General features: G+C 47.5%; 2 protein-coding genes across 4 annotated transcripts in view; one reads left to right on the top strand and one right to left on the bottom strand.

Annotated features, from left to right (window-relative positions):
* The first annotated feature begins 7,443 nt into the window (after window positions 1-7,443).
* On the top strand, window positions 7,444-9,953 carry DNPH1 (2'-deoxynucleoside 5'-phosphate N-hydrolase 1). 2 transcript variants are annotated; one of them, XM_087438618.1, is made up of 4 exons: window positions 7,444-7,626; window positions 9,204-9,272; window positions 9,403-9,513; window positions 9,702-9,953. In XM_087438618.1, the coding sequence occupies exons 1-4, from the start codon at window positions 7,452-7,454 to the stop codon at window positions 9,848-9,850; spliced, it is 504 nt and encodes a 167-aa protein (XP_087294744.1). In that variant the 5' UTR covers window positions 7,444-7,451; the 3' UTR covers window positions 9,851-9,953. The 2 variants fall into 2 exon arrangements, with proteins under 2 accessions (XP_087294744.1, XP_004424166.1); XM_004424109.3 differs by having other exon boundaries at window positions 7,444-7,635.
* A 422-nt stretch (window positions 9,954-10,375) lies between these two features.
* The window catches only part of CUL9 (cullin 9), a 36,708-nt gene continuing 20,555 nt past the window's right edge, over window positions 10,376-26,528 (bottom strand). For both annotated transcript variants that reach the window (XM_087438616.1, XM_087438617.1), the window contains exons 27-41: window positions 20,833-20,978; window positions 20,553-20,682; window positions 20,201-20,400; window positions 19,532-19,782; window positions 18,144-18,489; window positions 14,420-14,560; window positions 14,109-14,273; window positions 13,720-13,883; window positions 13,254-13,347; window positions 12,658-12,732; window positions 12,412-12,522; window positions 12,123-12,240; window positions 11,562-11,695; window positions 10,816-10,889; window positions 10,376-10,730 (exon numbers count right to left, since the gene is read on the bottom strand). In XM_087438616.1, the coding sequence (XP_087294742.1) occupies window positions 10,529-10,730; window positions 10,816-10,889; window positions 11,562-11,695; window positions 12,123-12,240; window positions 12,412-12,522; window positions 12,658-12,732; window positions 13,254-13,347; window positions 13,720-13,883; window positions 14,109-14,273; window positions 14,420-14,560; window positions 18,144-18,489; window positions 19,532-19,782; window positions 20,201-20,400; window positions 20,553-20,682; window positions 20,833-20,978 (2,351 nt within the window). In that variant the 3' untranslated portion in view covers window positions 10,376-10,528. The remainder of the gene's footprint in view (window positions 10,731-10,815; window positions 10,890-11,561; window positions 11,696-12,122; window positions 12,241-12,411; window positions 12,523-12,657; window positions 12,733-13,253; window positions 13,348-13,719; window positions 13,884-14,108; window positions 14,274-14,419; window positions 14,561-18,143; window positions 18,490-19,531; window positions 19,783-20,200; window positions 20,401-20,552; window positions 20,683-20,832; window positions 20,979-26,528) is intronic.

Raw genomic sequence — 26,528 nt, 5'->3', positions numbered from 1 at the left:
TGGTAAAATTGGATATTCACATGTAAAAGAATGGAACTGGACCCCTATCTTACACCACTTACAAAAATTAACTGAAAATCAATTAAAGACTAAAATGTAAGACCAGAAACCATGAGACTCCTAGAAGAACACATAGTAAAAAAGCTCCTTGTCGTGGGTCTTGGTAATGATTTTTTTTGGATATGACATCTAAAGCACAAGCAAAAACAACAATGAAAAATAAACAAGTGGGACCACATCAAACTAAAAAGCTTCTGCACAGCAAAAGAAACCATCAACAAAGTGAAAAGACAACCTACGGAATGGGAAAAAGAATTAATACAACTCAGTAACAAAACAAAAACAAATAATCCAATTAAAAATGGGCAAAGAACCTGAATAGACATTTTTCCAAAGAAGACATACGAATGGCCAACAGGAACATGAAAAGGTGTTCAGCATCACTAGTCATTAGGAAAATGCAAATCAGAACCACAAAGAAATATCACCTCATGCCTGTTAGAATGACTATCATCAAAAAGACAAGAGATGGGGCTGGCCCGGTGGCGCAAGCGGTTAAGTGCGCATGCTCTGCTGCAGCAGCCCGGAGATCGCCAGTTCGGATCCCAGGCGCGCACCGACGCACTGCTTGGCAAGCCATGCTGTGGCGGCGTCCCATATAAAGTGGAGGAAGATGAGGCATGGATGTTAGCCCAGGGCCAGTCTTCCTCGGCAAAAAAAGAAGAGGATTGGCAGATGTTAGCACAGGGCTGATCTTCCTCACACACATACACACACACACAAAAAAAGACAAGACATAACAAATGCAGGCATGAATGTGGAGAAAAGGGAATTCTTGTGCACCATTGATGGGATTGTAAATTGTTGCAGCCACTGTGGAAAACAGTATGGAGGTTCTTCAAAAAATTAAAAATAGAACTACCATAAGAACCAGCAATTCCACTTCTGCGAATATATTGACGGAAACAATAACACTATGTCAAAGAGATATCAGCATCCCCATATTCAGTGTAGCACTATTTACAATAGCCAAGACATGAAAACAACCTAAGTGTCCATCAATGGATGAACGGATAAAGAAGTTGTGGTATACACACACAATGGAATATTATTCAGCCATAAAAAAGAAGAAAATCCTGCCATTTTCAACAACATGGATAGATCTTGAGGGCTTTATGCTAAGTAAAATAAGTCAGAGAAAGACAAATACTGTATGATATCACTTATATGGGGAATCTTAAAAAAACAAAAAAAACAAAAACCATAGATACAGAGAACAGACTGGTGGTTGCCAGAGGTGGGGTGTGGGAGGTGGGCGAAGTGAGTGAAGGGGATCAAAAGGTACAAACTTCTGTTTATAAGATAAATAAGTCCTGGGGATATAATGTACAGCATGTGACTATAGTGAATAACATTGCATTGAATATAGGAAAGTTGCTAAGAGAGTAGATCTTAAAAGTTCTTATCACAAGAAAAAAAAATTGGTGACTATGTATGGTGATGGATGTTAACTAAACTGATTGTGGTAATCATTTCACAATATATACATATATCAAATCATTATGTTGTACACATAAAATTAATACAATGTTATATGTCAATTATGTCTCAAAAAAATTTTTTTAAATCCACATAAGAGAAAGCATGACAAACAAAAAAAAAAGAGTGAGGAAAGAGCACACTAAATATAAAGCACAAAAGAGGATAATAGGGAAAAATCCAAACATGTAAGTAATTACAATAACTATAAATGGATGAAATTCATTGATTAATAGAGCATCCACTTTTTAAAAATGCAAGTATGAGCTGATTACTAGAGACACATTTGGAATACAAAAATGTCAAAACTAAAGAAATAAAAATAGGGGCTGGCCCTGTGGTGTAGTGGTTAAGTGTGCATGCTCCGCTGCTGGTGGCCTGGGTTTGGATCCCGGGTGGGCACCGATGCACCGCTTGTCAGGCCATGCTGTGGTGGCATCCCATATAAAGTGGAGGAAGATGGGTGCAGATGTTAGCCCAGGGCCAGTCTTCCTCAGCAAAAAGAGGAGGATTGGCATGGATGTTAGCTCAGAGCTGATCTTCCTCACAAAAAAAAAAAAAAGAAAGAAAGAAAGAAAAATATATATGTCCAAAAGAATTTATTAGCAAAAAAAGTAAGTCACATCATCAGGACAAAAGGTATGCCACTGAGAACCTATAACAATTCTAAACTTGTGCTCACCTAATAACAGTCTCAGAATACAAAGTAAAAATAGGTAAAATTACAAGGAAAAAATTTAAAATCCACTGTCAAAGGGAGATTTTAACAAAATTACCTCACTAATTGATAAATCAAATGGGAAAAATAATACAGATATAGAAGATTTGAAAAATAAAAATATAACCAACAAGTTTGGTCTAATGTATACGTGCATATAGACTATCTACTATATAATATAAATAATATATTATCTATTATATATATCTACTTTATTTTTTTTTTTTAAAGATTTTATTTATTTATTTTTTCCCCCCAAAGCCCCAGTAGATAGTTGTGTGTCATAGCTGCACATCCTTCTAGTTGCTGCATGTGGGACGCGGCCTCAGCATGGCCAGAGAAGCAGTGCGCCGGTGGGAGCCCGGGATCCGAACCCGGGCCGCCAGCAGTGGAGCACGCTCACTTAACCACCAAGCCACGGGCCCGGCCCCTATATATATCTACTTTAGACATATCTATTATATACATAGATATCTATTATATATGTATGTATCTTGTCTATTATATACATAATAGGTAATATATGTATATAATAGATAAATATTATAATAGATAAATATTACATAATATTTACAATAGATATTATAATACACAATATACATATATAGATCTGAAATAGATATAAGATTTTAAGATTTGATAAACCTGGGTAGTCAATACAAGGATATTTGATATACTATTCTCCATACTTTTGTCATAGTTGATATATTTTGTAACAAATTTTAAAATTAATAATTAGTCACAAGAAAATTTGAAATTGAGCACTAGGGCTGAATTCTTTGTTTTGGCCTCTACAGCTGCCTGACACAGAAGAGAGGACTAGGAGTCCAGGTGTTCCCCCTTTTCACACAATTCCCATCATAAATGATGCCACTAGCAAGCAAACTTCCTAGCAACTGGGGTGGGGAGGAAATCAGACTAAGAATGTACCCGGGTAAGGTGGACAGAGTGTACATGAGGGCAAAGATTCTCAACTCTGTTTCCTCTAAACATATCTGAGAAAGGAAAGTCACATTTGGAAAACAAACAAACAAAAAACATAGGAGGGTAAATCTGGTCCCCCTACTCCTTCTCCACCGGAAGCAGATGTTTGCTCTGGGTTTTAAAATGGCAGGAGTGTGAGGACAAACTGGAAGGGATCCTCCACGTGCTTGATTTCTGCTTCCTTTGAATCGTTCAACTCTTTGCACGTCACTGCATGGCTTTAATCTGACTTCAATTCTTGAGCTAAGGCTGGCCTTTCCCAAAGCCAACGAGGGCTAAAGTCTCAGACTCTTTACTCCTTTTTGTAGCTCCTTTAGTGCCCAATGAGTGTCTCACACAAACATGCTTAAAAAAAATGTATCCCCAAAGCTGTAGATTAAAAGAGACTTAACAGGCATATAAAAACCAAGTAAGGTCAAACCACACGACTAGGGATACACATTTGGGTGATAAAACTATAAAGAAACATAAGGGAATTTATTTATGTCCTTTTTCATCCTTACGATCACACCAAGAGCAGTGGTTACTTTTGGAGGGAGTAAGGAGGCTGTGATCGGGATGGGGCACATGGAAACTTCTGGGTGGCTGAAGATATATTTCTTGACATGAGTGGTGGTTACAAGAGGATTTGTCTTACAATAATTCATTTGCTTTAAGGTGGTGCTTTTAAGTTGTCTGCAGGTGGGTTTTATTTTATAACAAAAACATTTGTATTAGTATGTCCCCTTTGAATGAATGAATAAATGAATCGATCTGGGCATCAATGGTTGCTAATATCCAAAAAGAGAGACATCCAGACATTATGTTCCCCATGATGGGAGTACACACCACCACCTGTGAAGTAGTCTTGCCCAAAATTAAATCTGAATATGATCAAGCCTCTAGATCCAATTCCAATTTACAGGACAGAGGAACACTTTAAATGACACTATAGGGACATTAGCAAACTCCAGATTGTAGGAAACTCTGCAGTGGGGGGTGGAGTAAACACAGGGGGAGCGTGTTGATTAAAACAGACTTAAAAGACACATCGACCAATCAGAACATGTGGACTTTATGTGGCTCCTGCTTTTAAACAAATAAACTGTAAACCAACATTCATAACATTTCTAAGACAATTGGCGATTTGAACACTGATGGAATATTTGATGATGTTAAAAAAATCTTGTTAAATTTTTTAGCTGTGATAATGGTATTTTGGTTACATTTTTTTAAAAAAGAGTATCTTTTAGAGACACATATTAAAATATTTACAAATCAAATAATGTGAGTTTGAATTTGCATCAAAATAGTACAGAAAGGAAATTGGATATGGGTATAGATGAAACAAGATTGGCCATAAATGGATAATTGTTGAATCTCATTATATTTTTTACTATTTTCTGTACTTTATTTTTGCTTTTTAAAAAACAGCTTTATATAGATGTTAGCTCAGAGCCAGTCTTCCTCAGCAAAAAGAGGATTAGCATGGATGTTAGCTCAGGGCTGATCTTCCTCACAAATAAATAAATAAATAAAACTGTTAAAAAAAATAAAAATAAATAAATAAAATAAAAATAAAAAACAGCTTTATGAGGTATAATTTACACACCAATAAAATTCACCAGTTGTAAGTGTACAATTTACTAATATTTATAGAATTGTGCAATCATCACTACACCCCAGTTTTAGACCATTTCCATCACCCCAAAAGTTTCCTTGGGCCCTCTGTAGTCAATTCCCACTCCCACCCCAGCCCTGCACTGGTCTGCTTTCTGTCTCTCTAAATATGCCGCTTCTGGACATTTTATTTAAATGGAATCATACGGTGTGTAGCCTTTTGCTATTCTCTCTACTAGTACACAAGTTTGATATTTTCCATAATGAAAACAATTCTGTTGAATTGAACAATGACTTACATTTCTATAGCACTCTGTGGTTTGTAAAGTGCTTTCACATACTTTACCTGAATTGCACCACATTCAAACAAAGGGCGTAAGTAAGGCAGGATAACGTTTCTTACTAATCCTATAGATGAGGAAACTGAGGCTCGGAGGGTTTAAGGGCCTGACCAAGGTCACAGAGCTAGCAAGTAACCGAATTAGGACTTAATCCTGGCCTCCTGTCACCTGGTGAGATATTTTCCCCCATCACGCTGCCTAGCTATACTGCCCACCGTCCTCGTTTCCCTATCCCATCACTTAATGCCCCGTTCCTCCAACTCAGGCCTCTCTGCACGGAGCCGGAGGATCTGAGCTGGAAGCCACGGCTGGCTCTGCATCCTCACCCAACTAATGGTGGATACAGAACCAGTCTCAGGGCCTTGTCTCCCCTCTGGAGAAACAGACAAAATACTTCTACGCCGTTCTACTCTTTCTTCTTCAGCCTGAGGTGCAGAGGGGATGCCAGCCGCATCAGAGGTGTCGACCCTAGGGAGACGGAAGCTGGTTTATCTTCTTTAAGACACAGAGGCAGAAACAAGATGCTCTGTGTGTATATATGCATGTGTGTTCCCCATCTGTGGGGAGAACCGGGGGGAAGGTGGGAGCGAGGATAAGGAGGGTGAAGGATCAAGTCATCTGGCACATGAGGCTTCCTTCCTGAAGGTGCATGTGTGAGTGTGTGTGTGAGCGGGTGCCTGGGGGCTCTAGTGCACAGCTCTGTATACATGTTTGCCCCATGGTCTGTGTCTCTGTGGCTGGCCCATCAGAGGACAGTTATATCCTGAAATCTTTTTGCCTTCTCTTTGTGTCTTTTGCATTTTTAAAAATTATTATTGTGTCTGCTCTGTAACTCCATTCTTTGGTATTTTATAGTTATCATTCAGGAAGAATTCAGAAGAAACCACCGATGGTGCTTTCCTCTGGGGAATGGGATTGCAGTCTCAGGACTCACTTCCCACTGTGTACTCTCTTGCTCCATTTGAATTTTTTGTCCTATATTTGTGTTATTTTTATAATAAAATGAGGGGAAATATTTCATAATAAAATGAATGGAAAATCATTGTTATTACCAGTGAGCAATGGTGTCTCCCTGAAGATCCTGCTTCTGTCAGCCTACTATAGGGCTGAGCAGATTAATCACAAAGTGCTGTCAAATGTAACTTCTCATTTAATCCACTCCTTCATTCAACAAATATTTGATAAATGTTTCCTATGTGCCAGGCAGGCACAGTTCTAGCAGCCTGGGATACAGCGTGAACAAAAGAGATACAAATTCCTGCCCTCCTGGGGACTTACATTCTACCGGGTGCAGGAAGACATACAACAAAATTAATAAATTACATGGTACATGAGAAGGAGGAAAGGCAAGGCAGGGAGGGCTGATGGGAGCACTGGGGATGGGAGACTGCCATACTGAAGAGGGTGGTCAGGGAAGGTGACCTGTGAGCAGACTTGGAGGAGGTGAGGGAGTCATCCAGGGAGCTACCTGGGGGAAGGGGGTTCCAGGAAAAGCAAATGCAAAGGCTGTGAGGCAAGGGCATGGCCAGCAGCTTGAGGAACAGCCAGGAAAACCAGCATGGCTGCAGAAAAGTGAGTGAGAGTAACAGGAGCTGGGGTTGGAGAGGTTAGAGAGTCACCAGATCATGCGGGGCCTGGTGGGCCACTGTGGAGTTTTTGGGTTTTACCTCAAGTGAGATGCGAGCCACTGGAGAGCTTGAGCAGAGGAGGGTCATGACCTAACTAATGTGTTCACAGGGTCAGCCTGGCTGCTGCATGGAGACCAGCCTGTAGCAGGGAAGTGGGGACGGCTGTGAGGAGACTGTTGGGAGAGGTGGTGGAGGCTTGGACGATGGTGGTGAGTGGAGGTGGTGGGTGGGCGTCCGATTCTGGAAACAGAAGGGAGAACCGACCGGAGTTGTGAATGGATTGGATGTAGGGTATGAGAGAAAGGGAAGAGTCGAGAATGACTCCAAGGTTTTGGGCCTGAGCAGCTGGGAGGATGAGATCGGGAAGACTGCGGGGCGGAAGGGAGCAGAAGTGGGTGAGGTGGGGAGGACCACGCCTGGCCAAGGTCCGCCTGGCCAAGTTAAAGTTAAGAAGTCCGGGAGGCGGTGGGGTGCCGCTCGAGGGTGTCGTCAGCGTGTAGATGGTAATACCATCCTCCCCACTCGCCCCCATTTCACAGGTGCGGACCCTCGGGAACCGGGGCCTCTCGCCTGGGGCGGGCCGGGTCACGTGGACGCGGGCTGACGCCCCCTGGCGGGGGAAAGTGGGCGGCGGCGGCGGGGATGGCGGCCATGGTGGCTGGAGCGCGGGAGCGCGGGGAGCCGGGCCGCCGGGCCGTGTACTTCTGCGGGAGCATCCGCGGCGGACGCGAGGACCGGGTGCTGTACGAGCGGATCGTGTCGCGGCTGCGGCGCTTCGGGGCCGTGCTCACCGAGCATGTGGCGGCGCCCGAGCTGGGTGCGCGCGGTGAGGCCGCCGGGGCGCGGGGCGCGGGCGGCAGGGCGGACGGGGGAGGGGTCGGGCCCCGGTCCCGCCCCCGAAACTGCACCCGCCCAGGCGGCGGCCGCCCGCCACTCCGCCGCGCGTCCCCACGGCGCGGAGCCCGCCTCCCTGCCCAAGATAAGGAGTCAGGGCTCAGACCTCGTGTGTCCGAATACACCAGCGGGTGTGAGCCCAGTCTCCGCATTCAGTTATCATCTTGACCTGTGGTTCCTTCTTTCTTCAGAAAGAAGGACTTCAGAACTTTCTTCAGCTCTTTCCAGGGGCGTTTGTAGGGAGGAGCGGAATGGGAGTGGACGGGACTGCTTCAGTTCCCACCTCACCCGCTGCATGTTCTCCCCCACCTATGACAAAGCTTATCCTCCTGCTTCCCCCCTTGCCGTCTGGGTACCCACCCCAGTTCTCCGACCATCGTCTGTCTCGCGCCCTTTGATCGGGCAGTTACTGTTGTGTTCTGCTCTTCCCGGCTGCTGAGTCTTTCTAATGCATGGCTTTGATCTGTTAGTCTGGAATCTCGCTGACTCTTGTTAATTTTGAAAATTGTGCCCAGAACTCTTGTACTGCTGCTCAGAAAACCTTAAGTGGTTCCCCGTTGCCCAGGATTTGTGGGACCTAATGTAATTCTGGGAGACTCCTTTTAAAAGATGAAATCACAAAACAAAATGGCTAGGGCACTGGAAAGGGTCTGTGCAAGTGAGCGACCCTGAAGCTTAAGGTTCGCTGGTTTCAGGGCATCTCCACCCCTGCCTCAGGTTCTCGAACTTTAGTGTGCCCAAATATGATCTGAGGGAGCTTGTTTAAAATGCCGATTCTCATAGAGTGGTCTGGGATGAAGACTTAGAATGTATTTTTAACAAGTTCTCCAGTGATTCTGCTGAGGCTGGTGACTGTAAGCCTCAGGTCCTAGTGGGTAATGTTTAATCTAGCTGGATGGCTGAGCTCCTGACACTTGGACCCCAGTACCCCTCTCCTACCTTCCCTCCCACCGCCTCCTGCTGGTCATGCTTTGCATTCAGGCAGTGGTTCTCGGAGTTTGGTGAGTCTCAGAATCACCTGGAGAGCTCCTGAAGCGGCCCGGACTCTTGTCAAGTTCTCAGGCGGTTCTGGTCCCACCAAAGCCTGGCACCAAAGCCTGAAGCCACTCCATTAGGCTTTAGTTGTTCTCCATCCTTTCCTTGCATGGGCCAGTCTCTTGCCGCTGCCTGCCCCTTTGGCCACCTGGGGTGCCATCCTCCTCCTCTCCACCTCTAATCACTCTGACCCAGTGAGTTAGTCTGTCCTGTAATCTCATCTGCATCACTCATCTGGCCCTAATCACACATCCCACCTTGCAAAGGAGTGAATTTTTCGTGCGGCTGTTCCATTTCCTCACTCCTTTTCATGGAATCTTAGTGTTGGGCAGGCCCTCGGAGGTCATCTAATACGCCTCCCTCCCTGAGCAGGGTGGATGGGGGGTGGCAAGGACAGAGGAGAGGGACTGAGGACTGAGCCCGGGGGCGGGGGCTTGGCCTTGACCAGCTTTCCCTCCACCACAGGGGAAGAGGTTGCTGGGGATGACAGGCTCATCCATGAGCAGGACCTGGCCTGGCTGCAGCAGGCAGACGGTGAGTGGCTCTCCCTCCCACCCGCAAACTCCTCTGGGGTGTTAGATCCCCTGGACATGCCTGGCCTCCCACCTAGAAGGGACTTCCTAGAGAACCCAGATACTGAGCCTCATCTCACCTTTCTTCCCAGTGGTCGTGGCCGAAGTGACCCAGCCATCCCTGGGTGTAGGCTATGAGCTGGGCCGGGCCGTGGCCCTCAATAAGCCAATCCTGTGCCTGTTCCGCCCGCAGTCTGGCCGAGGTGAGCACTCCCAGCCCTGGATGGCCACTCCCTCCCTCCCTCCCCAGCTTTCTGAGGACCCAGCCTGGCTCAGCTCCTTGCTTAGGGGGCTCTGAGTACAGTGCCTACCCCCAAAAAGGGACGAGGAAGGGAGCGGAGAGGGGGGAGCATGGAAGGGAAGCACCTTCACCCTCCTCCACCCTTCCCAGTGCTTTCAGCCATGATCCGAGGAGCAGCAGATGGCTCGCGGTTCCAGGTGTGGGACTACGAAGAGGGCGAGGTGGAGGCCATGCTGGATCGATACTTTGAGGCTGATCCTCCTGAGCATGTGGCTGCCTCCTCTGACCCAACTGCTTGACTTAACCCCCTTTATTAAATTCTTTGAATCCTAGACTCTGCTCTAGTACTATTCCTGCCCCTTAGCCCCAGTACCAAATTAAAAGGTATGTTTAAAATTCTAACACGTCTGTATATGTGGTGGGGCGGGGCAGGTCCTCAGTAATATCCTCTTTGCACCCCACTCCACTTTAAGATGTAGAGAGACTCTATAAAAGTCTATAGGCCCCCAAGAGGAGGATACTTCCTAATGCCCTCAAGCCCCTGCCAGGAACATTCAAGAGTTTGGGGAGAGCCGGTCCTCTCTGTCTCCTCTGATGCTGGGCTGCATCTGGGTCAAGTGGACACGCCTGCACCTGGCTCTGTACCATGTGGACCTTTATTTCCCTTTATCAGCTTAGGTCAGATGGGTCTGCTTTGGGCTTTCTCTGAGGACAGAAGAGTCTAGAGGTCTGAAGAAAACAGTAATGAGGAGGGCTGGGTGTGTGGGAGGGCCAGGAGTTGAAGCTGGCCTTTGGGGAAGCTGCCCAGCCTGCTTCCAGAGAAGTATGTGAAAAAAGACATTTATTCAGTAAACAGAAGAAGGTGCTGCAGATGCTGGGAATTGCCTCCCCCCACAACAGTGGGAAGAGGTGAACTCCCTGCCCCCAAGGCCCTGTGACTCTGGGGTGGCCCCAGGTGTTCCCTGCATCCTGTCCCCTCAGTCGTAGGCCTCATCATCGTCCTCTTCATCACCAAAGAAGAAAGTCTCCCGGTCCAGGTTCTCAGACTCCTCATCGTAGGAGAAGCTGTCATTGTCCAGCTCCTCATCAAACTCGTCCTGCTGCCACTCAGGTACATCATCCTCATCGTCCTCCTCCTCTTCTTCCTCCTCCACCTCCAGCCCCGAGGAGCCCTGGGGCCTAGGGAGAAAGGGCGGCACACTCAGCCCCACAGAAAGCCAGGCATCTCCCACTCCCCCTCCGTGCCTCTGCCCACCCTACTCACTGATGGCCGGGCAAATTGGATCCTTTCGCCTCCCAGGCCTCTACCATTGGACTCTGGAGACCAACCCGGAAATCCTGGCCAGGAGACGGAGGATGCAGGGAGTAGAAGAGCAGAGGACACTGGGCCTCTGTGCCCAGCATTCCTTCACCCACGTTCTCTGAGGGCCTACTAGGTGCCAGGCCCCTGGCAGGAATGCTCCCTCCTCCTCTCCCTCCCTCACCACAGCACCTCACAAGCCCCCGCCTGTGTGTAATCTAACTCCTAGGTGTCTTCAGGGACACAGGACACGACCGTGAGGCACACTACCCTGTGCTTCAGGAGCCTATAGTGTATGCTCATGTCTTTTCTGTCCAAGTTACTTACTAGTCCGTAAGCTCCCTGAGGGCAACCTTCATAGTGTATTAGAGCTGGAAAGAACCTCAGAGATCCCTTACTCCAGTGGATCCCAATCCCCTGGCCCCCACTCCTGGGATTCTGAATCTACATCTGGGAAATATGTCTGAAAAAGTTACCCAAGTGATTCTGATGAGCAAGCATCTGGCCAAATCTTGGCTAACTCCTTTATTTTATAGGAAATGCCAGGCGGTTAAGAGGCAGGGTCCAACAGCATCCAGCAGGCTGGCCTAGGAGCTGGGACGCACACCCAGGTCTCCAAACATCTGTTCACCCTTGCTGCCTTTCCTTCTGGACTTCCCCCGGACAGGTGCTGTGCTGGGCACAGGAGGTCCAGGGCTGGGGGAGCATACCTGGGTGGAATGCTGCAGGATAGCGAGCAGCCTTTCCTGGATCCGCCGGAGCAGCTCCAGGCCCGTGTTGAGGCAGTCCGCCCGCAGGAGGCGCAGGGAGGAGGCCAGGTCTTGGCACCGCAGCAGGGTCTCCTCTGCAGAGGGGGCAGGGCACAGGGGCTCCCTCCCTTCTTTCATTCCTTCCATTCCTGCCTTCAGCCAACACCTACTGAACCTCTACCGAGTTCTACCAACACCTCCCAGACACAGCTCTATACAGGCATTCTCTTGGGGCTCACATTCTAGGGTGGGGGACAGATCGCAATGAAATACAAGGTCAGGGGAAGATCTGTGCCCTTAGGCACCTACAGCACGCACTGTGTACCTTCACACCGGAACTGTAAAAGGCCGATGGTGATAAGGCTATGAAGAAGTAGGAAGAGTAAGAGGACGGAGTGAGGGTGGGGAGTGGGGGTCGGGGGGGCGCTGTTTCATCCACCTGTTCGTCTGTTGGGATGGGATGCTCAGAGGGGAGAACTGGGCAGGAGAAAGGACTGACCAGGCAGGGGGGCTGGGCCTCACCAAGGAGGATCTGCAGGGCATTGGTGTGCAGCTCCAGGTTCTCGGTCTGCTGCTCCACCACGTCCATGTGCTCCGTGTCCTGGTTGTAGAAGCTGTACACGCAGGCATAGGCCAGCACCTAGGGGACCCCGGGTCAGCCCTGTCCCTGCTGAGGCGTGGCTTCTCCCCTCCACCGGCTCCCTCCTCATTCTCTCCATCTAGGCAGGTTAGAGGAAAGCAGCCCAGCCCACCAGACCCCCTTGGCACATCCCTCTCCTCCCCCTTCCCCACCGGCCACAACCTTTACAACCTTTCGAGCCTGCTCCAGTCCCCGGCAGGCATCGCTGAGGAAGGTGAAGGATTTGGGTGGGGGCACCTCGTGGATGGCAGATACACGGTTCCGCAAGTTCACAGCAAACACCTGTGCAGAGGAAGGCGGATCAGCGCTGGTGCTTGCAGCCCTGCCCCACCCGGTCAGAACAGCACCCATCCTATTCAGGCCTTGGGCCCCTCCCAGCCATCCACCCCAGCCCTCTGACTTCATGGAGCTGCTCACCCGGGCCTGGTGATGGAAAGTACACCTCTCGTTATAGTCCTGAAACCGCTTCTCCTGGCGGGCTGCTTTGCTTACCTGGTAAGGACACAGTGCAGGGCTGTCGGTCGTTTGTTGGGCAGGACAGGGTTAGTAATCAGGCTAGCTACCGTTCTGGGAGGCCTTTTGATGCTTCACCCAGATTTCTTCATTTAATCCTCATAACTGTCTGAGGTGGGTCATATTCTTATCCCCTTTTTCGGATGAGGATGCTGCGGCTTGGACAAGTAAACCCACAGCCACACACTAAACAGAGGAGCCAGCCTCTGGCTCAGGGTCCTTGCTCCTCTCTGTCCCGAGGCCTCCTGAGAATGCCCAGCCCGCCGGAGAACGCCGTTTCTGGAGCCATCTTGGGGTGAGAAGTCCGATTCTGGGGCTGAGGGTCCCTGTGCAGACCTCCTAGGACAGACCTCCCAGCACCTGTAGGTGCAGGGGGCTTCTGTCTTCCCCCCACTGAGCCTTTGTCCCAAGAGCTGCCTGGCTGCTCTGCACACAGAGCCCTCTCTGCCCATCCTGACTGCCCTCGGGCCTCTGCCCTCCTCCTAGGGCCCGCCCCTCACCATGGCAGAGCAGTTGTAATAGTCCTTGTGATTCGGCTTCCAGGACTTGAGGCAGCGCCAGCAGAATCCATGGTTACATTTGGCACAGGTCATGCTATGGAGGAAGCTGGCTGGTCAGAGGGCTCGTGCCTCTGGCCAGGGCCACACCAGGAATGCCAAGGGCCTGGATGGAACACTGAAGATGCCCCAGCCCCTCACATGCCCTTATAGTCTCCTCAATCTTACCAATCCCTACTGAATGCACCCTTGTTTCTGAATTCCCCCATACAGTGTAGCCTTAAAAGTGGGGGAAGGAACATTAAGATCCAGGAATCACTCTGGAGGGTGCCAAGAGAGGGCTGGCTGACTAATGGCCCTTGTTTGCTGAGCTTTCCAGTAAGCTCCATGGCCCCTTCCTTACTGCCAGGCCTCCCAGCCTCTCCCGTGCCCTCCCACTCCGCCGTTGCCCACAGCACCCCCTTCTTACTGCAGACAGCCCTCGTTCTTCTCAATGGGAGCCTGACAGCTGGGACAGCGCTTGGAGATGAGCTTGGCCAGGTGTTTGCTCTGGGCCTCCACGCTCATGCCATCGTAGTAGCCGCCATCGTCGACCCACTGAGACATGTGGCCACAGCTGGCAGGGTAGTGTGCCTAGAGCAGGAGGGGTGGTGAGGACACAGCCGATCCCTTACTGAGGGTGGCACTGCTGGTGTGCATGCGAGAGGGAGGGAGGTCGCATTTGGAGGACTAGAGGAGGAGGAACAGAGCTCACCTGGGTGGCAGAGGATAAGCAGAAGGCAGAGTCTGTGTGTGGGGGGCAGGGAGGGGTGCGGAGCAGGGGAGGGGTGTGGATTCTGGCTCAGGGTCAGGGCCCACCTCAGGGAAGCTACAGTTGAAGCAGGAGGCCCAGCCACACTTGGAGCAGGTGGTCCCACAGCCCAGGCCCTGGCGGCACAGGATGCGGTCGCAGCCCTGGGGGTTGGTGCACCAGGTCAGGTTGGAGCAGCTTTCCACGTAGCCACGCAGGAGGGCCTTCTCATACTGTGGGGACGTAGGTGCCAGGAGGTAAGGGCCTGGCTCTCCAGGATGCCACACCTGCAGGCCCCCTAGCGCCCCACACGTCAGCCCATTCCCTGGGCCTGCTCCTTTGGCTGTGCACTGGCGCCTCTCTCAGAGCAGGGGGCTACCTTGGAGATGACCTCTGGTGAGGAGACGATGGCACGAATAAAGGCTCCGGTGGGCTGGGCAGGGCAATCGGCAATGGGGCAGGTGCAGTTCAGCACGAGGTTCTGCTCAATTCGCGTCGTCAGATACTCATTCCAACAAGACTGGGAGGGAAAAGGAGGGGCCGCTCAGGGACGGCGCAGGAGCCCCACAAGAGGACGGTGTCCTGGGAGCTAAACCAGCGCCCTCCCTGACGACGTGGAAGGCCAAGAGAAGCCTCCTTCTAGATCACCCTCAAAACTGACCCTCACCTTTCCAGCTTCCATGGGTTTTCCTGGGATTGGCCCAAATTACAGTTGTCTTTGAGGATGTGCAGGCCGGGATAGTGGCCTAATTATAATTATTGTTGGGATGGACATGGAGACAATGGGTAAAGAGAATCACAAAAAAGGAGAAGAAAGATTCAAGTTCTAAGAGAAAGCAAGAAGGTCAGAGAGAAAGGAGCCTGGGGAGGTGGGTTACCCCTTCCCCACGGGGTGGCTGGCCTTGGACACTGCAGACGCAGCTGCGGCCTCTCTTCCTGGCTCCCTTTGCTCACCTCAGTGCCTGTCCTGATGGTCCCATCTCCCCAGTCTCAGCCTCTTCTCCACAGAACAGGCTTGCCCATTGCTTCCCCAAATCCTGATCAAGGGCACCAGCATTCCCCCAGTCACCAGTGTCAGAAACTTCAAGTCTCTCAAATGCTTTTCTTGCTCCCATGTCACTGCCCCACCCTAAACCAGGCCATGATCCCCTCAGCCCCAAGCAGCTACAGAAGCCTATCCCAGTAACGGCCTTCCTACCCCCATCTCTCCCCACAGTCCACTTGGTACATGCATGACCAGCTGCCTGAGCCTCCTAAAGTCCTCCATCAACAACCCCCCTCCCTCACACTGCCAACCACCGATGCATCTGAACCCCCATGAGAGTATGCGTATTGGTGGCACCAAAGCTCCAGAATAAATGGGCAGCACTTCAACTATTTTACTCAGAGAAAAGTACTAAACAAAACAAAACCCTTTTTATAGTGAAACAAGCCCAAATAAATTGGTAAGTTGAATGCAAAATTCTTGCATTTTCGAGATAAAACGAGAAAGTTTTTCAAATTCAGGTCCTGCAGGTGCATCAGGATCCTCCATAGCCGTGGAGGGGCACACTGCCCTGTAGGACAAAGGCTGGCCTCTCAGTTTGGAGCACACCCCACCCCCTAAGGAGCCCCTCTGCTTAGGGCTCACTCTTGGCTGACGCTGTCCTCGCTGCCCAGCCAAACTGGAATGCAGTCTCCAGCCTGTCCCCCCTCCTGCCCTCTGCCCATCCTGCCTGCCACTCACGGCTCACTCTGGGAAGCCTTCTCCAACTGCTCTGACCCCAGGATTTCCCTTCTCTGAGTTCTCTTGCTTTCTGTCTGTGCCCTTCAGCTGTGACTAATTCAGAGGCTCCTCCTTGGCAGGGACTTGTTCAATCAGCCTGTTTTTCTCAGTTGTGTTTTCAGACTCCCTGTCTCTACTTCTCTATGAGGGGGAGAAGGGGTGCCAGACTCAGCATCCTGGGTCTGCTTCTCTCTCCTGGGTGATGCCAGCCAGACCTCTCCACTTAATTATGAATTCAAAAATCCACTGTCCACTTGCCAGTCCCACACAGGTGTCCGACAAGCAGCTCCGACTTCACATGGCCACAATAGACTGAATTTCCCCTCCAAACCCTGCTCTCCACCCTAGCCCCAGCCCCCACATTTCCCCCAACTCAGTAAACGATGACACATCCCATCCACCTAGTTGCGCAGGTCAAACACCCAGTCATCCTTGATTCCCTTTTCCTAAGCGCCCACAGCTCCCACATCTAAGCCACCATGCCCTCCAAATGCATCCCACTCTATCCACTTCTCTCTTCTCCACTGTCCCTAGGCCAAACTACCACCATCTCTTGCCTGCTTGTACAACAGTCTCCAAACCGGTGTCCCTGCTGCCACTCTTGTTCCCTCCAGGCCTTTTCTCTACACAAGGGCCACAGGGATCTTTCCAAAAATGTAAATCAGATCCCATCACTCCCCAGATTAAAACCCACCATGGCTTCCCATAAATTAAACCCACTGTCTGCCACTCTCAACCAATTGGGCCCTTGTCCACCTCCCAAATCTTCCCTGCTTCCACTGTCCCACCACGTTACTCTGCTTTAGCCACCAGGCTCAGCTTCTTTGCACTTGCTGTTCCCTCTGTCTGCCACACTCTTCCCCTAGATATTCACCTCCTCAGACTGGTCAAAGTCTGAGGACCCTGACTTCCCTAATCTAAAGTACCCAACAAGCCCCTCATCCCACTGCCAAGCTCAATCACTTCCTATGACATGACCCCTTGTATCTTCTTCCTGCACTTATCATAAGAGTGTGGAGGGTGGGCCCTGGAGTGAGACTGCCAAACTTCGAATCCTGACCTCAGGAAAATTACTTCTCCTCTGAGGGCCTCCATCTGCCATCTGTAAAACGGGGATCGTTAAAATACCCACCTCAGAGAACTATTATGGGAACTAAGCAAGATAATGCATGTAAAACAGCAGGATGGCCCAGAGTGAGTCCCCCAGAAATATCAGCTGTTGTTATTAGTAGCTCCCGGGTCATTTCCAGCTGGGATTTTCCCACTCCCTCACACAGCCCCCAGTGCTATGCATATAGTAAGTCCACAACAAATATTAGTTGATGAAGAAACGCAAGTGTAAAGGGAATGATTAAGAACCTGGGGAGAAGGAAGCACAGGCGACTTTGTGAGAAGAATGACTTGAAGCCGAGCAAAAGGGCAGGAGACAAAGCACAAGTACACACGCATGCAAATGCGCACGTCCCAGATCACCCACCACGGGAGACGCTGGTGGGAGAGGCAGCTAGAATTCATGGCAACCGGGGCGCTCATCCTGTTAAGCTGATGGATTTGGGCTTGGAGGCAGTTCTACGAGCTGTGAGGCAGGGAACATCAGACACTCAGCACCCCGGGTCCCCGCACCTCAGCCCCTCTCCCCTGGCCTCACTCCCCCTCTATAGCCTTCTCTGCTTCAGCTGTACAGCAGCAAGCCCCGACTTCCCATCATTCCCTTCACTTTTGTGCTATTTCCTGGTTTACACCATTTCTTTTTATTTTTGTAATAAATGAGAGGATATGATAAAAGGAGTGATGATGTTCTGAGATAGAGACTTGAATGGTGATACGGAAACCATAAACTATAGTCATAAGCAATTTAATAACACTTCTCATTTACAAAGTGCCCTGATGTATATGTTATATATATGTGTGTCTGTGTATATATGTGTGTATAAATATATATATATATTCTATCTAGCTACCTATCGGTAGTTCTCAAACTTGGCTGAACAATGGACTCGAGGCGTTTTTAACTCTCCAGATGCCTGGGTTTCACCTCCAGAGATTCTAATTTAATTGCTCTGGGGTATAGTTTGAGCCTCAGGATTTTTAAAAGCTCCCAATGATTATAACACACAGCAAAGTTTGAGAACCACTGATACATATTGCTAGATCCTAACAACCATACTTCAGAGGGTCAAGGCAGGTAGCACCACTTACAGATGACAAAGCTAGTTTAAGAGGGACTGAAAGACTTGTCCAACGTTGCCCAGGTCAGGAAATGGCAGTGCTGGGGCTAGAACCCGAGTTCCCAAAGGGTGGAAAGCCAGGGGCAGGAGAGAAGCTGGCGGGGCCTTACCTTACAGCAGTAGTGCATGCAGCAGAGAGACGGCAAGTTGTCCTCGGGCTCCAGGGGGCTGACACAGACAGGGCAGTGGTCGGGGCGTGCAGGGGCAGCCTGGGCCTGGGGTACGCACAGCCCAGCCGCCAGCAGCAGTGGCTCTGGGTTTTCACTGTAGCTCTGCAGCAGCTGTTCAGCACCCCAGTGGGAATGAGCCAAAAGGTGCTGAGCCACATCTGGCTCTAGGTTCAGCGTCTCCTGCACTTGCCGCACTGTCTGCTCCATCAACCCTTCTACCTCCTGGGGGCTCATGGTGCGGCCTGCAGGCAGCTGTAGAGATGCCAGGGTGGCCACAGCTTCTGGGCTTGGAGGGAGAGAAGAGTCAGTGGTCAGTCTCCTTGCCCTGCTTATCCAACCTACTAACTTAACCCCACCCTGGCCCCAGCCCCCTGCTTGAGCACCCCTGCTCACACTTGCTTACCCAGCCTGAGGATAACCACTCAAACCAACTGTCAGAGCATAGCCCTCCACAGAAGCATTTGTAAGTAGGGGGTGGGGCTGGCTGTAGCAATGACTGGGGGCACTACAGGAACCTAGTGGGCCGGGGTCAGGATGCTAACTGACCTAGCAGATGGGACAATCCCACTGTAGGTCCCACCCAAAATGCTACCAGCGTGTCTGCTGAGAAACAGCAGTCTGCAGCCTTACTACTCCAAGCGTGGTCTCTGGACCAGCAGCATAAGTATCACAGAGAGCTCTACTGAATCAGGATCTGCATTTTAACAAGATCCCCAGGTGATGTGTATGCATGTGAAAGTTTAAGAAAGATTACTCTAGAGAATTCACTTGACACACAATGCAAATAGCAGGCATAAAAGTAGTGCCATAACAACTTCTGGTGAACTGATCTGATGTAAAAAGCTTCAGGGGTGCCAGCTAATCAGGGGAATCCTATGGCAAATTCCTCTGTAAACAGAACAGGCTTCCCAAAAACTAGAGTTTGCATATTTCACTGAGCAGAGTGCACAGTTAGCACTCAATACATATTTGCATAATATTTCATATTTGCTTAGAATGAGAGACGTATATAAAGGAGCTTACATGTCAGGGTCCCTTGCTTAAGGGCAGGCTCTAGAAGGATGGGGACAGCAAGCCCCTGATCAGGAAGGCAAAGAAGGGGCTGACAGCAGGGAATGGGAGGAATGAGGACAAGCAAAGTGGGGGTATAACAGGGACAGGAAAATGGGGTGAGACAAAGAAAGAAATGAAGTGTTTTTCTACAAGGGAGCCAGGCTTTGGCACTACAACCCCTCCCATGTCACTGTAGTGCCATCTGTCCTGGGGAGCCCATCCCCCTCTACTGGCTTGGAGCCCTTGCAGCAGGGGGAAGGAGCTGGGGTGGCTACCTAGGCTTGGAGGTCTCGGTGGTCTGGCTGCCACAGAAGGGGACCTCTGCCTGACCCCGGCAGGGCCCCATGGGCTCTGGGGTGGCATACATCAGGATCTGGGGCCGGTCATCACGCCGTTCCACGTAGCCCTGGCCCAGCAAATGCAGAATGCAAGACAGGACATCTGTACTGGTACAGGCCACGCCCCCGGCCACAGCACGGCCCAGGCTTCCGGGGGGATTTGGACCCTTCTGCCAGGCCTCCAGCACCTGGATGGGAGAGGAAACAGGCAGGCCACCTTTACCTAGAGGAGCCAGCCTGCCCGGCTCTGCCACTTACGAGCTGTGTGACTATAGATAAGGTACTAATGCTCTCATGCTTCACTTTTCTTATCTGTCAAATAGTAATAATAACAATAATACCACCACCTATCTCATAGGACTGCTGTGTGGATTAAATAACTTAATCATGTAAACTCCTGGAATAGGGCCTGGCACATGGTAAACATTCATGTCTTGTTTCTCCCTTCTGTCTAACTGTCCTGTTGGAAACCCAGATGGAAATGTCACCCTACACAGTCTCATACTAAGAGAGTTTACCTTCCCTTGTGATGACCCCTGGCTCCAACCCCCAACCTCGAGCATGACCCCCTCCCTCCCCTACCTTCATGAGTCCCTCTTTGCCTACCAGACAAACCAGCTGATCAATGTGGAGGCCCTTTTCCCCATGGGCTTTGAGAATACGGACAAGAAGACAGCTCAAGAGGTTCCTCTTCTGTTCCAGGGTTCGGCCCTCATCCTTCTCTACATTCAGGTACGTCTGGGGAGGTATCAGCCACAGGGCCTCCCCACAGGGCTGGAGCCCAGGCTCCCGGAGCCGCAGCACACCTGGAACTCACTCTCAGTCAGTACCCGAGGAAGGGAAGGGGCAGGTGAGTGGGGGCGAAGGGGACCCCATTCTCATTCCCTACTATACTATCCCCTACCCTGAGAGCCCCACCCCCAAGAGCAAAGGCTCAGCCTAGCCCCGAGTGACCTACCCCTGTGTGGAAAGTCCTGACCCTTATGCAGGGTCAAAGGGCCATTCTCAGAGGTGAGGGGCTGAAGTGCCTGGAGCAGCAGCTCTGGGGTGAGGTCAGAATTCTTCAGCAAGGTCTCTACTGACACCTCCTGGTGAGGAGAAACAGGGCCAGTCAGGAGTGGATAGTTAAAGGAAAGGAAAATGAGAGGGAGGGAGGATGGAAGGAGGAATAGAGTTCAGGAGAACAGTGACAGACAAGGGGGAAGAGAAGACAGAGGGAGACTAATGAGCTGAGTCACCTCTATCTGATTGAAATTCAACAGCAGCCACATCTGCACGGTGGACACATGCAGGGTCTGGTCCCCAAACTGCAGCTCAGCCCGGCCCAGCCACGTCCACTGCAGTCGCCGATGTGGTCCCATGTCCAGGACTGGATGGTTCTGACCTGGGAAAGTGTCGAGGAGAAGGATGGAGGCAAAGAGTACGGAAAACAAGGGGGTTAGGGGTTGAGGCGAGTGTGGGCCATCAGTCAAGCTTTGCTCCTGCTAGGCCCTGTGGGGAGGAGGGCCCCAGCATCTACGGACATAGAGGTGCCTTGGCAAGCTTCTGGAGCTCAGCCTCCTCTGTGTCTGCCTCCCTGGCAAGCCACAGGTATCTGGGAGCCAACGCTGTGCCGAGCCCTGCGCCAGGCAGGCTCCATGGAAGAAGCACCAGAGAGAGGAGACCTGGGTTTTGCCAAGGAGCTGACAGTTTTAAAGACCGAGTAGGCTGGGTCTCTTCCTCCTCCTTCCTCTTCCTCCTCCATGTCTTCCTCCTCCTCCTCCTCAGGCAAGGTGAGTCTAGGGTGTTTGCTCATACTAGAAATCAAGGATGCTATCAAAGGGAGAGAGTGTCAAAGGAGCCAATCTGAGAAGTGCTCTCTAGCCAAAGATGGGACAATTTGAACATCAAAAAAATAACACCTGTGATGGATTGAAACACATGAAATATTTAAAAATCCATGAGTTTCATAATGATATATTTTTTAAAAAGACCTCATTGGTCATCTTTGAAGGATGCTAGAGAACTAACGCATTATTTTGAAAACTGGTTAAAAATTAGGAAAAGAAAAGAATCAAGCCTTTCCTGTATAAACCGTATTTCAGGGTAACCAAAAAGGTGATGAGAGAAGTTTCTCTTTATAGAGAAAGCATTCCAGCTAATACATGAAGAAGGATTGACAAAACTAGAATACCACTAGTTCATAACCCCTAATGAAATGATAGACCTAAGCAATGATAATGACTGCCTAGTGAAAAGCTAATGGGAAACTATATATAATGTAGAGATCAGACTGACAACACTGAAGTCCACTGATCCATCTTAACATCACAAAGAGAGACAGCTAGATGTAACACACCTCCTGGTAGAAGAATACAATACCACCTGTAAAGTGTTCTTGCCCAAGAAATCAAACCCAAATCTGATTAAGCTTCTACATCTAAATATCAGTTTTCAGGAAATAAAGGGGACAGAAGAACATGCTAGAAGACACCATGTAGATACAAAATCCAGCAAAATTCAGCATGTGGACAACTCTATTTGGCAAACAACCCAGTGTCCTCTACAAACAATTACAAGGGGGAAAAAAAGGGAGGCAGAAACCTACAGATTAAGGAGACAAAAGATATAACTCAACCAAATGCAATGTGTGGGCTTTGTTGGGATCCTTAATAAATTAAAAAAAACTAATTTTAAAAACGTGAGACAATTAGGGAAATATGAACACTGACTATCTTAGATGATATTAGGAACTGTTATTAATTTCTAAAGGTTTGAAAATTGTAGTGTCCTTGCTTTTAAATTTTAGGGCTGGGGAAAGTGGGTGGGGGTCTAGATGAAACAAGACTGGCCATGAGGGGCCGGCCCTGTGGCATAGCGGTTAAGTGCGCGTGCTCCGCTGCTGGTGGCCCGGGTTCAGATCCCGGGTGCGCACCGATGCACCACTTGTCAAGCCATGCTGTGGTGGCGTCCCATATAAAAGTGGAGGAAGATGGGCACGGATGTTAGCCTAGGGCCAGTCTTCCTCGGTGAAAAAAAAAAGAGGAGGATTGGCATGGATGTTAGCTCAGGGCTGATCTTCCTCACAAAAAAAAAAAAAAAAAGACTGGCCATGAATCAATATATATTGGTACACTGGAGTTTATCTACACTATTTTTGTATATGTCTGAAATTTATCATAATGAAAAGATTTTTTAAATGGGGATGAAAATAAGCCATTCTCAAATAAAAACTGATAAAGTTTTTCACCAATACTCCCTCAATGAAGAAACTTCTAAAGAACATATTTTAGGAAGAAAATTGAACTCAGAAAGAAGGGTCAAGATGCAAAAGGAACCATAACTAAGCAATTGGTATGACAGCAAATCTAAACATCAACTGAATAAAACAATAATAATGACTAGACGGGAGGTAAAAAAAGAATTCAAAAATACTGAACAACAGTAACAAGTAAGATGGGAGTCAGAGCTGAGGTTAAGATTTTCTATGGTCCTTTTATTGTTCAGGAAGGTGGGAAGTGATACTAACAAGTCAAACATACTGGTTAAAAATATAAGGGTAATCAACTATAGAAATAGAATGTGTAACTTCCAAAACTGATAGAGACAAAAAAGGAATTAAAAAAAAATCAATCCAACAGAAGAAAAAAATGCACAAAAACCCAGGGTAGAATCATATCTACAAAGGTGTTCAATTTATTATTCTTTTACCTGTACATGTTTTATATATTCTTTTATATATATAAAATAACTAAAATTTAAAATTATAAGAAAGGTAAACTAAAACATAAGAGGTTAGAAATAAAAGCCAAATATATCATTACTCATAATAATTATAAATAGGCTAAAATTGACAACTCAAAAAGAGAGACTGTTAGGCTGAATAAAAAACAAATTCTAGGTATTTAAAAGACACGCCTAAAATATAAGCGATGGCAAAGTTAAAAGTAAAATGATACTGGGAGAGTTCTGATGAGAGTAGAATATTGGCATGGTTTTGAAGTATCTTCCCTGACAGACTACTTATTAATAGTAGCAAGGGGAAAAAATACTAACTCTACAGTGGAGAAATAAAACAGCCTCTTGACCAGGTTGTCAAAATTAACATCATAAAACAAGGGCAGGTGGAAATTGTGTGCTTCCAAGGCAATACCCTGAGAAGTACATAATGTCACTTAGTGTTCTGCCTGGGAATGCTTAGCCTGAATCTAATCATGAGGAAATAGCATACAAATTTAAAATGAGGAACTATTTAGAAAATTTAAAAGGTCTGTATTCTCTAAAAATGTCCATGTCATAAAAGACAAAAGAAGGCTGAGGAAGTGTTCCAGATTAAAGGAGACTAGAGACATGACAACTACATGTAATTGGTGATCCTAGACTGGATCCTGTCCTGTACTAAAAAAAAAAAGACATTATGGGGGCCGGCCCCGTGGCTTAGCGGTTAAGTGCGCGCGCTCTGCTGCTGGTGGCCCGGGTTTGGATCCCGGGCGCGCACCGACGCACCACTTCTTCGGCCATGCTGAGGTGGCGTCCCACATACAGCAACTAGATAAATGTGCAACTATGACGTGCGACTATCTGCTGGGGCTTTGGGGAAAAAAAGGGGGAGGCTTGGCAATAGATGATAGCTCAGAGCCGGTCTTCCTCAGCAAAAGGAGGAGGATTGGCATGGATGTTGGCTCAGGGCTATCTTCCTCACAAAAAAATAAAAATAAAATGTGCATTCACTTTAAAAAAAAAAAAAAAGACATTATGGAGTCAACTGACAAAACTGGAATATGGAAAGTAGATTAAAGTATTATAGCACTGTTAAATTTTTGAAATTGATAAATGAACTGGGGTTATGTAAGAGAACACCTTTATTCTTTTTTTTTTTTTTGTGAGGAAGATCAGCCCTGAGCTAACACCCATGCCAATCCTCCTCCTTTTGGTGAGGAAGACCGGCTCTGAGCTAACATCTATTGCCAAGCCTCCTCCTTTTTTTTCTGTAAAGCCCCAGTAGATAATTGTATGTCATAGTTACACATCCTTCTAGTTGCTGTATGTGGGACACGGCCTCAGCATGGCCGGACAAGCGGTGTGCACCCGGGATCTGAACCCAGGCCGCCAGTAGTGGAGCGCACACACTTAACCGCTAAGCCACGGGGCTGGCCCAGAGAATAACTTTATTCTTAGGAAATATGTATTAAAATATTTAGGGGTAAAGGGACAGCATATATGCAATTTACTCTCAATGGTTCTGAAAAGAAAGCGTCTCTCTATATATACATATACATATATACACACATTTTTATATATGTATATATACACAAAGAACAAATGATAGAAGCAAATGGGGCAAAATGTTAACAAAAGGTAAAATTGGATAAAGAGCATGTGAGTGTTGTTTGTATTATTCTTACAATTTTTCTGTAAATTTGAAATTATTTCCAAATAAAAATTTTTTTAAGTAAAAGGATAACTGAACTGTGTACACTTAAAATGGTTAAAATGGAAAATTTTATGTTATTCATATTTTACCACAATAAGAGAGACCTAAAAGAATTATCAATCCAAAAAAACAACTAAAAGGATAGAAAAAGATATACTAGAAAGATACACAAACCAAAGACAGCTGGTATACTACTAATACCAAAAAAGACTTTAAGAGAAAAAGCTTTACTAGAAAGAAAGAAGGTCAATTCAATAATAATAAGGTTGAATTGACCATGAAGATTCTAAACCTGCATAGTCCATTATGGTAGCCACTAGCCACATGTGGCTATTTCAATTTAAACTGGTTAAAGTAAATAAAATGAAATATTCAGTTCCTCAGTAGAAATAGTCACATTTCAAGTGCTCAGTAGCCACAAATGACTATCATATTGAACAGTGCAGAAAAGAACTTTTCCATCATTGCAGAAAGTTCTATTGGACAGCTCTGTTAAATGATTTTAAACTTGTATCTAATAACACAGTTAAAAAATAAAGAAAGCAAAATTGACATGAAGAGAAGTTTAAAAATTCACTATCATAATGGTAGACTTTAGTACATGTCTCTCAGTATAAATCAAGCAGACAAAAATGAGTAAGACTACAGAAGATTTGAACAACACAATTAACAAGGTCAGTTTAGTGGAAAATGGAGAATCCTGTATCCAGCAGCTGAAGAATACACATTTTTCTTAATCACACATGGAACACTTATAAAATTTGACCTTCTACTAGGCCATAAAGGAAATCTCAATAAATTGCAAAGATTCAGAATCAGACAAACCATGTTCTTTGGCCACAATGGAATGAAGGTTGAAATCTAAAACAAAAAGATAACTTAAACCAAGAAATACTTGTTTGGAAATTACTACATAATAAAAACTTATGCAACATCCCAAATGTCCATCAACAGCAGACAGGGTAAATGTATTCATACAATGGAATATGACTCAGCAATACAAAAGAACAAAGTAATGATACAACTGACAACCTGGGTAACTGCCACAGACATCGTGTTGAGTGAAAGAAATCACACACCACAGAACACATACTCTATGATTCCATTTACATGATGTTCACATATAGGCAAAAATCTATGGTGATATAGGGAAGAATAATGGCTTCTTTTGGAAGAAGATACTAACTAGAAAGGGGACATGAAGGAGGAAGCCTTCTGGGGTGCTGGAAATGTTCTGCATCTTGATCTGGGGGCGGTTATGGGAGAGCATATGAATATGAAATTCATTAAGTCGTAATTAAGATTTGTGCACTCTACTGAATACTAATTATACCTCAATTAAAAAAAAACAAAACCAAAAAACTTACAGAGTGCAGCTAAGGCAATATTGAGAGGGAAATGAATAGCCTTAAATACCTCTACTTAGAAAGAAGTCTGAAAAGACTAAAAATTAAGTAAGCATACAACTTGAAGTTAGAAAAAGAAAAATAGAACAAATTCATACAAAGTTGAAGGAAATGA

This window comes from Ceratotherium simum, chromosome 13 (assembly GCF_057802395.1).
Source record: "Ceratotherium simum simum isolate JZ-2026a chromosome 13, ASM5780239v1, whole genome shotgun sequence".
NCBI classification, from domain to species: domain Eukaryota; kingdom Metazoa; phylum Chordata; class Mammalia; order Perissodactyla; family Rhinocerotidae; genus Ceratotherium; species Ceratotherium simum.
Note: the sequence above shows the minus strand (reverse complement) of the source record. Positions and strands in the feature narration are given on the sequence as shown.